General features: G+C 46.6%; 1 protein-coding gene across 2 annotated transcripts; it reads left to right on the forward strand.

Moving 5' to 3' along the window:
* Positions 1-4,160: 4,160 nt before the first annotated feature.
* Positions 4,161-7,470, forward strand: ZSCAN5C (zinc finger and SCAN domain containing 5C). Of its 2 annotated transcripts, none has more exons than XM_024237871.3 (4): positions 4,161-4,544; positions 5,324-5,527; positions 6,303-6,453; positions 6,719-7,470. In XM_024237871.3, the coding sequence occupies exons 1-4, from the start codon at positions 4,161-4,163 to the stop codon at positions 7,468-7,470; spliced, it is 1,491 nt and encodes a 496-aa protein (XP_024093639.3). The 2 variants fall into 2 exon arrangements, with proteins under 2 accessions (XP_024093639.3, XP_054395099.2); XM_054539124.2 differs by having other exon boundaries at positions 6,722-7,470.
* Positions 7,471-16,142: the final 8,672 nt, after the last annotated feature.

The raw sequence follows: 16,142 nt of genomic DNA on the forward strand, positions 1-16,142 counted from the left end.
ACATTCACAGGTGAAAGCTTTCCTCAAACTAGAGCAAATCACTGGTTTGATATTACTCAACCAACTCTTAACATGTCCTTTACTCATTAGGATATTACTGTCTGTGCCATGAGGGGACCCAAGGTGGTTAAAACTTGCAGCTCTATAGTCCCTGAAGCCTCCAAATACTTCAGAAATATGAAATGTAATTCAGTAGAGCGGGAAAACCTATGTTATTTACATGGTAGGCATGTTTAATACATTAATTTCCTGTGGGTGGGGTTTCATTGAGAAATGTAATCAATGCCAATCACCTTCAATGGATTCTATGGCCCTAAACCAATCATGTGGGGGCCCAGGGGACTGGAAGAGAGGCCTGGAGTCCCGGGGGTTCTCTATAAATAGACAGTTCAGCTCCAGACCAGTTGGAGAGAACATCCCAGAAGAGAGGAGGCTGGAGGCAGAAGTCAGGAAGGAGGTAAGTGTCCACTGGGGATGTCTGTGGGGTTTTGGAGTTGGCCTGCAGGGGTTGGTTTCAGAAAGATTTGGATTGAGGGGTTGGTTTCAGAAAGATTTGGATTGGGGTGTTGGTTTCAGAAAGATTTGGGTTTATTTTTTCATGCATTTGCCTGGACACCTTGTGAAGGCAGCAGGTCTCTCCTTTGTACGCTATTATTTACTCTGACTTGTTATGTAACTCTCCTGTAAAATAGGAATAATATTAACTTTCTCATCATGGTTAGGCTACATTTTATTTTTTAGAGATGAGATCTCTCTCGTTGCCCAGACTAGCCTGGAATTCCCGGGCTCAAACAATCTGCCTGCCTCCGCTTCCCGAGTAGCAGGAACTACAGGCACATGCCACCATGCCTGAATAAATGTTTAATTTTTTTGTAGAGATGAGGTCTCAGTACATTGCCCAGGCTGGTCCTGAACTCTTGGGATCAAGCATGCTCCCGTCTCAGTCTTCCAAACTGTTGGAATTACAGGTGTGAGCCCCCTTGCCGGCCACATGCCACTTGTTAAAAAGCATTGCTGGATTTCCCCTTTCCACAGGGTAAAATCAAGCCATTAATGAGTGGGCATCAACCTACTAGGCCAATGAGAATCTGCACTAAGTGTCCCTACCTGGGGGATCCTGTGTGCTATATATTCCCAGAATTGAATACTAACCCGTGTACCTGCTTTTATTTTTTCCCGTGTCCCATTGTTTGTTTTAACGGGAAATGAACTGACAGCGAATACAAAGTGGTTTCTAGGAACACGAAACCCCTTTTTTTAGAGACAGGCTCTCACTATGTTGCCCAGGTGGTTATCAAACTCCTGGGCTCGAATACAAAGTGGTTTCTAGGAACTTGAAACCCCTTTTTTTAAAGACAGGCTCTCACTAAGTTTCCCAGGTGGTTATCAAACTCCTGGGCTCGAGGGATCCTCCCTCCTCAGCCTCCTGAGCAGCAGCAGGTGCCCTGTGGCAAAATCACTTTTAATTCCAGAATTTCAGGCTGCCTTTTCTCTCTCATATCTGCATGCTTTTTCAAAAAAAATTAATTTACTTTTAAATTGAAAAACAAGAATGATACATATTTATGGTGTACAGCATAATGTGCTTTGTAGGATAGAAACACTGTAAAATGGGTAAATCGAGCTGATATTCACATGCCTTACTTTATGGACTAATCATTTTTGGTCATGAGGATGCTTAAAATCTACTCTTTTAGCAATTTCCAATTATACAATACATTGTTATGAACTGAAGTCAGCATGTTGGACAATTGCTCTCTTGAATTGATCTCTTCAACTGAAATTCATACCCTTAGACCTATATCTCCCCAACCCCCACCATAGGCATGTTAACTACCATTCTACTCACTGCTACTATGAGCCTACTGGGTGTTTTTTTTTTGTTTTTTGTTTTTTTTTTTTTTTTTTTGGTGACAGAGTTTTGCTCTTGTTGCCCAGGCTAGAGTGCAATGGTGCGATCTCTGTTCACTGCAACCTCCAGCTCCTGGGTTGAAGTGATTCTCCTGCCTCAGCCTCCCGAGTAGCCGGAATTACAGGCATGTGCCACCACACCTGGCTAATTTTGTATTTTTAGTAGAGATGGGGTTTCTCCATGTTGATCAGGCTGATCTTGAACTCCCGACCTCAGGTGATCTGCCCACCTCAGCCTCCCAACGTGCTAGGATTACAGGCGTGAGCCACCATGCTTAGCCTGAGTCCACTGGGTTTTTAATTATTGTTTACGTTACCTACTTCTTTTATTTTTAAAACTATTTTATAATTTCAAGTTTTATTTTAAATTTGGGGGTGTACCTGTGCAGATTTGTTACGTGAGTACCTTGAGTGATGCTGAGGTTTGAGGTATGACTCTACCCATCACCCAGGATGTGAGGATAGTACCCAATAGGTAGTTTTTCCACCTTCCTGCCATCTGTCACTCCAGAGTTTCACTGTTTTGGAGTCCACGTCCTGATTTCCTTTCCTTTGTGTACATGTCCAGGAGCGGGATTGCCGGATCATGTAGTTGTTGGACTTTCAATTTTCTGAGGAGCTTCCATACTGTCTTCCATATCGGCTGCTCTAATTTACATCCCAGCACAGGGCGCAGAGGATCCCTTTCCCCCAAATCCTCACCAACACTTGTTCCATGTGTCTTTTTGGGAACAGCCACTCTAGCAGGCGTGAGGGGTGTCTTGTGGTTTGGATTTGCATGTCCCTGATGATGAGTGATAATGAGCACCTTTTCCTAGACCTGCTGGCCATTCACATGTCTTCATCTGAGATGTCCACACAGGCGCCTTTCCCCCTTCTAGTGGGTTATGTGTTTTCTCGCTCTGGAGTAGTTTGAGTTGCTTATGTTTTGCACAGGAGCCCTGTGAGATGTGTGGTGTGTAAATATTGTCTCCTCCTCTGGGTTGTCTCCCCGCTCTGCCAATTGTCTCCCTGGCTGTCCCTCTGTTCTGCACTTGCTCAGATTCCTTCCAGGAAGTGTGGGGTACTCATCCTCCAGGCTACCAGTGACCTTTCCCAAGACCCTCCTGCCAGTTTTTTCTCCTCTCTGCAGACCTTCAGGTTGCTTCCCCCACCTGTGTCTAGGAAAGCAGGGCTGTGTTCTCACAGCTGTTGAACTTAGACAATAATTGACGCCTGGAGAGTATCACTCAGTGGCTCCTGCCTAATGAAGCTAGGTTTAGGAATTAATTTTTAAAAATCTTTGTATTGTATGAACCCACTTCTTTACAATATCAAAGAGCACTAGACTTTAAATCCATTTTCTGAGATGAGATTAGGAATAGAGAAGCCCTTAGAGACAGAAGGTAGATTAGTGATTGCCAGGGGCTGGAGTGGGTGGGTAGGGGGTGATCACTGAGGGGGATGGGGTTCCTTTTGGGTTGATGAAATAATTCTGGAACTAGACAGTGGTGATGGTTTTACAACATGGTGCATGTCTTAGTCCCATAAAATCCAGAACTTGAAGAGGGTAAAAATGATGAAATTTATGAATGTGCAGCTTACCAAAATAACAAAATATCTGTGTAGGAGCTTAATCCTCATGGGATTCTTTAGTGCTGTCCCTTCTCTGGACTGAATAATTCTGGGGTTAAGAGGGTTTGTTGTGGGACAATATCTTACATTGTAACTATTTTTATTTGTCTTATTGCATAATTATGACTAAGGATTTGCCTTGGATCTTATCTTGATAAGAAAACATAAAGAATTGACATGATTGTTACATCAGATTTTAGGCACTTCACATTCCTGTCCTATTTGATTTACAGTCAAAAACAATGTCGTTCGATGGGCAGGAAAACCGATTCAGCCTTTGCACAATGATCCCCTAGAGATCAGAATCCAGGGGAGCATTCAGATTTTACTCCAGAACATGTAGTCAGGTGTAGACACTGGAAGAATAACAGAGTGGATTGATTTCCACGGTGCTGAGTCCAATGCTAGAGGGGAAGTGGGGTCCGGGATTGGGATGAGGGATTTGGAAAGGCAGGGTGGGTAGAGTAGAAACTGAAACTAATAGAGCTCATGCTTTTTTTCCCTGCAGACTTCTGAATGAAGAGTGAATCTATTACTGAGAAAAAGCAGGGGCGGACTGTGTAGATAGGTCACAATTAGACACCGGCTTCTGGAAGAGCTTTCCCAGAGACTGATTGAAATATTCTCCAGTAGACATGGCTGCAAATTGCACATCCTCATGGGGTCAGAGAGGACCCTGCAACAGCCGTGGGTCAGAGCCACCACGGTCCATGCCATCCCCAGCAACTCAACTTGGAAATCATGACAGTGATCCTGAGACTTATCACGTGAACTTCAGGATGTTCAGCTGCCCGAAGGAGTCGGACCCCATCCAGGCTCTGAGGAAACTCACTGAGCTGTGCCATCTGTGGCTGAGGCCCGACCTCCACACCAAAGAGCAGATCCTGGACATGCTGGTGATGGAGCAGTTCATGATCTCCATGCCCCAGGAGCTCCAGGTCTTAGTCATGATGAACGGTGTGCAGAGCTGCAAAGACCTGGAGGACCTGCTACGAAATAACAGAAGACCCAAGAAATGGGTGAGTGGGACCCTCGTGATAGGTGCAGGGAAGGGGAGCTGGGATGGGGGCTGCACGGTGCAGCTGGACTCAAGAGGACCTGAGGGGCTGCTCTAGGTCAGGACTTCCAAGTAGAGGAGAGTTTGCCCGTCAGGGACACATGGCAGTGTCTGGGGACAGTTTTTGGTTGTCACAAGGGGGGAGGACAGGAGATGCTGCTAAGCATTCTCCAATGCTCAGGACAACCCACCATGACAAATAATCATCCAGATTCAATTATCTGGATGACGGCAAGTTCCTGGTGTAGGAGATGGACAGGCAGAGGGGGTACAGGGACCCACACACTGAGGCCAACATGAAAGAAAGGCATTGGTGAAATATTAGGCCTGATGGAACATAGGGAAGGAGGCATTAGAGTGAACTGAAGGGGGGGCCAGAAGTCCCATCCTGAGGCAGGGAAAGTGGTTGGTATCAGATGCAGGGATCTGCCTCCAGGTCCCCAAATGAGCCCCTAAGGTGAGCTGCCATCGGCCAATTGAGTTGGATTCACCCAGAATATTTCTCCTTGTCTTCTCTTTGGTTTAGAGACCCTTTCATCTAAAGGACTCATATTTATGTACTTATGTAGAAAAGAAAAAAATTCAGACAGATTGCTGTGTCCACAGAGCTGATTCTGCATCGGGAAGGCAGATTTGAACATTAATTACAGTAAAGTGTGAGCACTATGGCAGGACCCAGGAAATATGAGAGCTACTTTCAGGTTCTCATAGTGAGTCTGATTGCCTTTTTTCTCTCTACAGTCTGTAGTCAACTTGCTCAGCAAGGAATATCTCATGCAGGAATCAGATGTCGAGATGGCTGAAGCCCCAGCTAGTGTCAGAGATGATCCGAGAGAGGTGTCCAGCCAGCGGGCCTCCTCTGTGAACCAGATGTGTCCAGGGGAAGGCCAGGCCAGCCGAGAGCTGCAGACCCTGCCCAGGGTCCCTGCACTGTCCAGGAGGCAGGTGAGTGTGTGAGGCCTTGGTGTCTGGGCAGAGGTGGGAGAAGGAACAGGAGGAAATTGTGCGGCTGCAGGACTGATTGAGAGATTTGGCACAGGACAAGATTAGAGCCATTCCCCATGGACATGATACATCCCCAAAAATTCATTCCTCAGCCATCACAGAGAAGGAAGCCTCATCTACTTTTCCCTGTACCTTGAGAGCTTTTTAGCATTTAGGGTTGGGGGTAAGAAACGGTCTCAGTGACATGAGGGAGGCAGTTGGCACAGATGAATGAACTGAAGATCCCTTCCCCATCCAGTTTCCTCAAAGACATCTAATGTAATAATTCAGCAAGGAACTCACTTTCTACAGATTGTCAATTTCTTAATTTGAGGAGTGTTTCTCAACTGGGGTGATTTTGCCTTTCAGGACACATGGCCATGTCTGGAGATGTTTTTGTGTGTCATTCTGGGGGGTGGTGGGGTGTTAATAGCATCTAGAGGGTGGAGGCGGGGTCTCTGCTCTGCACAGGAGCGCCCCCTCCAGGAGGTGATGCAGCCCCAATGCCAATGGTGCCACAGCTGAGGGGCCTCGACCTAGAGTCATGCTCCTTCCAGTGTCAGGGGCAGGGAGACGTTGGCACGGCGGGGAGAAATATGCTCAGAGAACCAAACAGTGAAAACCACCACACCTGTGTCGTTAGAAAAGTTGGTGTATCCAGTCAGGAAGGGACAGTGATGTCCATGACCCACCAATTTAGGCACGGCAGTCATTGCTGTTGGTTTTCCATTGTCAGGATGAGGACTTCCTGCTGCCACAGACTATTGTCATGAAAAGTGACCCAAAGGCTCTGAGACCCAAGCCAACCTTGGAGAAGGATCTGAACATAGACAGGGAAGAAAACGCAGGACTTACATCCCCAGAGCCTCAGCTTCCAAACAGTCCCAGTAAGTATGAAGACTTAGACCTGTGTGGAGATAGCCCCTCTCTTCTGGGGTGCGGGGCTGGGGTCCCAGAATTATCATGTCTGGGAGAGTTGGCACTCAGCTGCCAAAGCCTCTCCACCCCCCACTCTCCAGAGACCTACGGTCCAATGTCTTAGGCTTAAGGTTGAGGGGAAGTTGTCAGCCAAGGTCAGTGTTTGGTTGCAATGAGTTTGGCGTATTGAAGATGCGCCTTATTAACTGTTGTGTGTGGAATCCCTTCTTCCAGCAGGTGTGGTGAGAGCTAAGGAGGGGAAGGAACCCCAAAAAAGAGCCTCTGTGGAAAATGTGGATGCTGACACACCTTCTGCCTGCGTTGTGGAGAGAGAAGCTTCAACTCACAGCGGGAACAGAGGAGACGCTCTGAATCTGAGAGGTCTCAAAAGAAGCAAACCAGACACCTCCTCCATTTCCCAAGAAGGGCCTCAAGGAGGAGCCACACCTGTGGGCAACAGAGAATCCCCGGGACAAGCTGAGATCAATCCAGTTCATTCCCCAGGCCCTGCGGGCACAGTCAGTCACCGCAATGGCCAAGAAGTTAAGGAACTGCTGCCCTTTGCATGTGAGGTGTGTGGTAAGAGGTTTAAGTATCGCGGCAAGCTAGCCATCCACACGAGATCACACACAGGAGAGAGACTCTTTCAGTGTAATCTCTGCGGGAAGCGCTTCATGCAGCGCATAGGCCTCCAATTTCACCAGCGAACCCACACAGGCGAGAGGCCCTACACGTGTGACGTCTGCCAGAAGCAGTTCACCCAGAAGTCCTACTTGAAGTGTCACAAGAGAAGCCACACAGGGGAGAAGCCCTTCGAATGTAGAGATTGCAAGAAAGTTTTCACCTACAAGGCGAATCTGAAGGAGCACCAGCGCATCCACTCCGGAGAGAAACCCCACAAATGTTCCAAGTGTCCAAGAGCCTTCGGTCGGCCGGCGACCTTAAGACGCCACCAGAAAACACATCCAGAAGCCACTTCACAGTGACTTCGTCATCGGGTCTGTCTTCTGCACCAAGAAAGTGTGAATGAAGATTTTTCACCGATGTTATCAGATGACTTTTGACACATGAAGGGCGCCTGGCACACAGAGGAGTGCCCTAGATAGGAATTCCCAGGATGTTTGTTTAAATCTTTTTCCTCCCCAGTGAATTTTGGTTTTTGTTTCATTATGTTTGTTGTTTTAGGTTTATTTTGGCTTGTGTTGCTGTTCTTTCAATAAACGTCTTATTAGTTTTCAATATTTTGTAACAAAAAACGGAGTCTCCTGATTGACATGCTGTTACGCACTGTTTTGCTATAAAGTACAATTGTCCTAGGAGGGTGTCCGGATTAAATACACGATATGCCTGGGGAAATCTGGGTTTCAGATAAACATATTTTTTTTTTTAGTATCAGCTTGTTCTAAATTATTCATTATTTATCTGATACTCAGCTTTTATTGAGTATCCTAAATAGTTTTCTTTTTTATTTTTTTTCTATTCTTTTTTTTGAGATGGGGTCTCCCTCTGTCAACTAGGCTGGGTTGCAATAGCAGGATCGTCGCCCACTGCAGTCGCGACCTTCCAGGCTCAAGCTATCCTCCCATCTAAGCCTCCCAAGTAGCTGGGACTACAGGATCATACCACCACTTCACCTAATTTTTGTGTTTTTTGTGGAGATGAAGATTTGCCTTGTTGCCCAGGCTGGTCTTGAACTCCTAAGCACAAGTGATCCACCTGCCTTGGCTTCTTTAAGTGCTGGCATTACAGGCATGAGCGCTGTGCCCTGTATTGTTTTTATTAGACTTCAATATAATTATTATATTCAAATTTTTGGAAATAATTTTTTGTAGTGATGGGATTTCTTGTTGCGCAGGCTGGTGTTGTGTGAGCCACCACGCCTGGCTCTAGACTTTCTTTTTCAGAGCTGTTTAGGTTCACAGGGAAATTCAGTGGACAGCACAGAGTTCCCCTAGACTCCCTCCCCACACAGCACAGCCTCTCCCCACCCAGCATCCCCAGCAGAGCGGTGCACCTGTTCCATCAGTGAGCCTACCTGGACACATCACCAGCACCCAGAGTCCATGGTGTCCATTAGGGCTCGCTCTGGGTGTTGTACATCCTGTGGGTTTGGACAAAGGCCTCATGAGTATCCACCACTGGAGTATCATGGGGGATATTTTCACTGCCCCCTGAATCCTCTCTGCTCTGCCTATTTATCTCCCTGCCCCAGATGGTGTATTTTGTGGCCTAAATTTGGCAACCTCTAAATTCCTGATTTGACTCTTGAACTACAGAGGCATTGGGAGTCTCTGGTGACTAGTTGGTCTTAGTGATAGTACCATATCCTGAAGGCGTTATTGATGCAGAGATGGGTGGGCCCCAAGCTCAGAGCTTCTGATTTAGTAGGCTGGGGGTGGGGCCTGAGAGTGTGCATTAAAACATAGAATTCATAGGCCAGGTGCAGTGGCTCTCGCCTATAATCCCAGCACTTTGGGAGCCTGAGTCGGGGGAATTACTTGAAGTCAGGAGTTCAAGACCAGCCTGGCAAATATGGCGAAATCCCATCCCTATTAAAATACAAAAATTAGCTGGGCGCGGTGGCACGTGCCTATAGTCCCAGCTACACGGGAGGCTGAGGCAGGAGAATTGCTTGAGCCCAGAAGGCGGAAGTTGTAGTGAGCCGAGTTTGTGCCACTGCACTGCAGCCTGGGCAACAGAGCCAGATTCAGTCTCAAAAAAAAAAAAAAAAACTTTCTTTTAGAATAGCTTTCCATTGAGCTCGCTACTGTCCCCACACCATTTCCCCTATTATTTTTGTTTGTTTGTTTTCGTCTTCTTTTCTTTTCCTTTTTTTTTTTTTTTTTTTTTTTTTTTTGAGATGGAGTCTCACTCAGTCACCGAAGCTGGATTGCAGAGGCGCAATCTTGGCTCACTGCAACTTCCACTTCCTGGGTTCAAGCGATTCTGCTACCTCAGCCTCCCGTGTACTGGGACTACAGGTGTGTGCCACCACACCCAGCTAATTTTTGTATGTTTTTAGTAGAGATGCGGTTTCACCACATTACCCAAGCTGGTCTCGAATTCCTAACCTCAAGTGATCTGCCCGCCTTGGCCTCCCAAAGAGCTGGGATTACAGGTGTGAGCCACCGCGCCCGGCCTCCTCTGTTGTTAACATGGTTCATTAGTATGGCACCTTTGAACTGACTGGAGCAATGAACTGACTGGATATAGTGCCGTGATCTAAGGCCCATACCTTATTGAGGCCTCCTTAGTCTTTACACAATGACCTCCTCTTCCTTCCTCCCCGTCCAGGACACCACATTGCCTTGAGTTGTCACGTCTCCCTAGGATCCTCTTGGTGACAATTTCTCAGATTTTACTTGTTTGGGATCACCTGAGAATGTGCATTTTAGGTGGTGCTGATGCTGCTGGTCTTGGGAGGACATTTTATGGATGAGCTGACAGGCAGAGTCCTGCAGTCTGCAGAGGTCTGGAAAGGTCCCTTCCCGAATAGGCTGGATTCATTTATTAAAGACCACTTTTGTAAGACTTTGGTTCTTGTCATCTTAATTTAAAGGAAATCAATCAAGAGACACACAGCAAAGAGATGCAGCATAGAGTATCAGATTGCAAAGGAAATAGAGTATTTTGAAAGTTAAGGGCAGAATAGACAGGACATCCTGGGAGCAAGGATTCAGGGCCAGCTGCTCCTAAGGATGAGACAGCAAAGACCCACTCAAGGGAGACTCCCCTTTATGGGAGTCTCGGATGATTACACCTTGTGGGGGTGGGAAGAGGTGTTACTAGTAAGCATGTTCTGGGTGGTCCCCTGGGCACACAGGTGCAGTAGCTGTGCACAAGTCTCTTTAGCATCTTAAGTCTCCACCCAGGGGTGTGTTTTGTACTATTATAATGAGCAAAGGGTCAGTTTGTGAACAGGTAAAATCAAAATGCTCATGCTCTCTACAGGGAAAACTCCCTTTTGTAGATGGTTTTGTGTGAATGAACTCAATTAGAAAGTGAAGGCTGGGGTTTATTGTGTTGGCTGTACGGTCCCCACGGGTGCTGTGTTTGGAGGACATGGTCACCTTCTTGACTACCTATCCTGCCTCACCCAGGTCCATTTAGGAGAAAGATTCCTTGAGGTAGAAACCTGAATCCACCATCAAATGTACACAGACTTCCGTTTAATTCAAGAAGTGGATGTTGGGTGGGTAGTGGTTCTCCATTTAGATATTGGGTCCAACATCCTTCTCCAGACACAGAAAAGGTGTTGGTGATACCACCTGCCCACTTAATTTAAATCATGGTTCTCTATGATCCATTAACCACATCCGACATTTCTTTAGAGCTTCATTTCCCAATTTTCCTACATGTTGGACTCACTTGAGGAGTTTTTTCAATATTTTTTTTTTAAAGCAATGCCTGGGGTCCAGCCCTAAGGTAATGATGTGATTGGTTGAGGATGTGGCCCCTGTGTTGAGAGTTTATAAAACTCCGCAGGTGATCTAATGTGTGGCTGAGTCTGGCAGGTCGGTTTTCTGATTGTCTGGTCACTCCAATTCCTGTTCTCTCGTGGGGATCAGTGAGTTCATTTCCACGGAGAGTCATGCACCTCCATTCCCAGTCTAAAGAAGGTAGACCCCACTGCTGTCTCCCACCCACCCTGCATGGGGGTCCTTCCCACTGTGGCTGGCTGCATGCACCACTCCAGGGACTGCCCCTTATGGCTCTGGGCACATGTGGCACTGGGCGGCCTTTGCACTGCTGCTCCTTATCCACCTACGTGCTCTGAGCCAAGAGCTTGATTTACCTGATGTGACAGTGAAAACAGGATACCCACTGCAACCTCAAAAAAGCCCAGTGCGGCCTGGCGCGGTGGCTCATGCCTATAATCCTAGCATTCTGGGAGGCCGAGGTGGGCAGATCACCTGAGGTCAGGAGTTCGAGACCAGACTGGCCAACATGGTGAAACCCCATCTCTACTAAAAATAAAAATTAGCTGAGCATGGTGGTGCATGCCTGTAATCCCAGCATTGCATTCCAGCCTTGGTAACAGAGCAAGATTAACTCTCAAAAAAAAAAAAAAAAAAAAGCGCCACGATAGGGATGACTGAATTGAATTTAGAAGGTGCCCTTGCTTTCAGAAAAACAACAGCCCAGCACTGCTTAATCTACCCAACCTGGAGCCAAATCTACACCAACCAACCTGGCCCACCTGGTGGCTTTTCAGACTCTGACCTTGGGGATGGGACATGAGATGACAAGAAGGTGGAAGAGGACCATTCCCCTGGCATGATCCCTGGGGTCTTGGAGGCTGGGCCGGTCAACATGGCTGCAGTTATTTCTAGCTTTCTGGCTTCCCAGAAAAAAAACAGCTGTACTTCAAGGAAAATGCAGAACCAGGTGAGGTCGACGTGGAAAATCATCCCAACACCAGCCAAACGGAACTGGGCTCTGCTAGCCGAGTGCACTCAGGCCAAACGCCCACGTGAAGCTTTTAAAGTGAGAGTAAGGAAGACATTTATTTGCAGGGCACCAAGCAAGGAGAATCGGGCAGCTAATGTTTAAGACCTGAACTCCCTCCATGGCTTAGGAGTAAGGGTTTTTGTCTTTTTTTTGAGACGGAGTCTCGCTCTGTCGCCCAGGCTGGAGTGCAGTGGTGCGATCTCCGCTCACTGCAAGCTCCGCCCCCCGGGTTCACGCCATTCTCCTGCCTCAGCCTCCTGAGTAGCTGGGACTACAGGGGCCTGCCACCACGTCCGGCTAATTTTTTTGTATTTTTAGTAGAAACGGGGTTTCACCGTGTTCGCCAGGATGGTCTCGATCTCCTGACCTCATGATCCTCCTGCCTTGGCCTCCCAAAGTGCTGGGATTACAGGCCTGAGCCACCGCGCCCGGCCAGGAGTAAGGGGTTTTTAAAGATGAAGAGGCAGAGGTGACAGGCAACGTCATACATAATTACGTGAAGGTGGTTACACATTGGTTTTACCTAAAAAAGCAGGTCATCTCCAAGCAGAAGCCCACAGGTGAGGGGCTGAGCATTATCATATAGCTATAACTCAAACAGCAACCCCATTGGGGTAGCCTGACCTGGAACTCTGGGCTGCTAAAAACCATGTGTACAATAAACACATCTGAAACTTCCATGGTAGTAATGATTTTTTAAATTAAAATAAGGTAAGCATTTCATTGTTTTTTTTATTATTTCTTGCATTTGTGAGGATGTTTTTTCATGCAAACTAATAAAACAGAAATTAAAAATTAAGCACTTAAACCCATACTAAGCAATGTTTACCTAGACTTCTCTGGCTTTTCAATGTGGTCATGTTCATTAAAAGTTCCCAAGAAGGGAATGATGGTTATATGGCCATGGAGCCATGGTTTTGTTTGTTTGTTTTGTTGCTTTTTGATTTGAACATCTTTCAGGACCACTGTTGATCCAGGACATATTGAAAAATGTTTCTTTTAGGAAATGACAGGCCACATTGGAATAGAGACCCTAGAAACACAGAGAGGGGTAGCAATATTATTTCAATGTATATTGACTCAGTCCAGGCACATGCTAGATAATAACAAAGACATGCACATGAGCCAGCAAGCTGGGTAATGAAGCATTTATGCCCCGAGTGGTCTTTGGTGTTGGGTAAACGTTTCCGTTGAAGAATCAGATACTAAGGAACCCACTATGACAGACACCCAGGATGGAAAAATCCCCACTCCTGTTCTTTCTTGCATGAGAGCTGGAGTCTGCGCCCTACCACACATCCATGGATATGCCCAGGATTTGACTTGGGCCTTTGAACTTTGCACAGTAGCTGCTGCTCACTTTTTGAGATAATACTCACATTCCTGGGGGCTCAGTCCTGCCTCATCTAAATCACCAGAGACCAAACAAGGACAGCCCAGTACCTCTTGAAATGTATTTAATGGGCCGGACACAGTGGCCCACTCCTGTAATCCCAACACTTTGGGAGGCCAAGGCAGGCAGATCGCCTGAGGTCGGGAGTTTGAGGCCAGCCTGGCCAGCATGGTGAAACCTGTCTCTACTAAAAATACAAAAATTAGCTGGGCATGGTGGCAATCACCTATAATCCCAACTATTTGGGAAGCTGAGGCAGGAGAATCGCTTGAACTCGGGAGGCAGAGGTTGCAGTGAGCTGAGATCACGCCACTGCACTCCAGCCTGGGTGACAGAACGAGACTCTGTCTCAAAAAAAAAAAAAAAAGAAAAGAAAAAAGAAATGTATTTTATGCCATAATGTGTCAGAATAAAGAGAAAGATGAAAAAGAAAAAGAAAAAAATTATGAAAAAATTAGTAGGACAAAGTCTCTGTTCTCGTGAAACTTGCAGAATAAAGAAGAACCAATGTTGAAGCAGGAAAAGAAGAGTAGGGCCAGGTTATCTGAGTTTTCCATATTATCTGCTTAATTGAAGTTCAGCTTACCAATCTTAATGAGCGTTTAAGATAAAAAGAGGATAGTCTGGGCGTGGTGGCTCACACCTGTAATCCCAGGACTTTGGGAGGCCGTAGGCAGGCGGATCACAAGGTCAGGAGTTCGAGACCAGCCTGCCCAACATGGTGAAACCCCATCTCTACTGAAAATACAAAAATTAGCTGGGCATGGTGACACACGCCTGTAATCCCAGGTACTCATGAGGCTAAGGCAGGAAAATCGCTTGAACCCTGGAGGCAGAGGTTGAGGTGAGCTGAGATCGCACCATTGCACTCCAGCCTGGGGGACAGAGCGAGACTGTCTCAGGGAAAAAAAAAAAAAAAGATAAAAGGAGGTACAGAGTACAGTCCTTGCCTTCGAGAGGTTTCTGGTCTAATAAATAGACAGCTAACCCTAGAGTATGCGTCTGTTTCCCTACAAGTACATAAGACCCATACCTCTAGCTTGAGGTGGGTGCTCCTGGCATCAAGCTGTATGTGGTGTCATAAAACTTTCTCCAACTGAGGATCTTTAAATCAGGTCCTCAGCTTAGAACTCTCCAGCCTCTGGTAACCTAGGCTGAGGGAGGCAGGAGACTGGGGAAATTGCAGAGATGTTGGTCAAAGGATACAAAATTTCGGTTAGACAGGAAAAGTGTTTAAGAAATCTGTTGTACAACATGGTGACTGCAGCCGTTAGCAATATATTGTATGTTTGAAAATTGCTAACATAGTAGATTTTTCTTCTCTTTTTTGAGAGGGAGTCTCACCCTGCTGCCCAGGCTGGAGTGCAATGGCATGATCTTGGCTCACTGCACCCTCCGCCTTCCGGGTTCAAGCCATTCTCCCGCCTCAGCCTCCTGAGTAGCTGAGACTACAGTCATGTGTCACCGTGCCTGGCTACTTTTTGTACTTTTAGTAGAGATGGGGTTTCACCATATTGGTCAGGTTGGTCTCAAACTCCTGACCTCATGACCTGCCTGCCTCGGCCTCCCAAAGTGCTGGGATTACAAGCATGAGCCACCGCGCCTGGCCTAACATAGTAGATTTTTAAATGTTCTCATCAGGCCGGGCACAGTGGCTCATGCCTGTAATCCCAGCAGTTTGGGAGGCAAAGGCAGGAAGATTGTGTGAGCTCAGGAGTTCCAGACTGGCCTGGCAACATGGCAAAATCCTGTCTCTACAAAATATACAAAAATTCGCTGGGTGTGTTGTGCACGCCTGTAGTCCCAGCTACTCCGGAGGCTGAGGCAGAAGAATTGCCTGAGCCATGGAGGTCAAGGCTGCAGTGAGCTGTGATCGCGCCACTGCACTCCAGCCAGGGCAACAGAGCCAGAACCTATTGAATAAATAAATGTTCTCATCCTACAAAATAGATAAGTATGTGAGGTCGCACAAATGTCAAATTATTTGATTTAGCCATTGCACATTGTATACATGTATCAAAACATTGTGTTGTACGCCCTGAATATGTACCATTTTTATTTGTAAATTTATAAAGTTAATATTAATAATGACAAAAAGAAAATAATGCTTTCTCTAAGAATGCCTGACCAACCACCATCCTTCCCTCATGGGGATGTGGAGTTTCCCTCGTCTTGGATGCCTAACAGACCTGTCAATCACCACATATCCCAGACCGACCACATCTTTCCCCACCTCACGTAAAGGTGGCTCCAGTCCCCTTGATGTGCAATCCACAAGATTTGTGGGGTTATCCTTGATTTCTGCATTTCCCTCATATGACACATTCAGTCTCTCAACAAATCCTATACCTTAATTAATGTGTTTATTGACATGAATTTCATGCGACATAAAATTAACTGTTTTATCAGTACAGTTTAGTGGCATTTGGTGCATTTACACTGCTGTGCAGCAGCTCCTCTAGCTGGTTCCTGTGCCTGCATGTCCAGAGTCCAAGTTCTGACATTTGTACATACTCATGAAGTCATTGCCGTCATCAAGAAGCTGAACATTCCCACCATCCTCCAATGCTTCCCCAGGCTCTTCATCACCTGTCCCTCCCACAACTCCATCCCTGGACAACCACTGGTGTTCTCTGTGTCATTACAGATCACTGACAGAATTTCCTTATTTTTGCCTTTTTTTTCTTTTTTCTTTTTTCTTTTTTGAGACAGGGTCTTGCTCTGTTGCCCAGGCTGGAGTGCAGTGGCGCAATCATAGCACACTGTAGCCTCAACTTCTCAGGCTTAACTGATCCTCGCACATCACCCTCCCAA

Source organism: Pongo abelii, chromosome 20 (assembly GCF_028885655.2).
Source record: "Pongo abelii isolate AG06213 chromosome 20, NHGRI_mPonAbe1-v2.0_pri, whole genome shotgun sequence".
NCBI lineage: Eukaryota > Metazoa > Chordata > Mammalia > Primates > Hominidae > Pongo > Pongo abelii.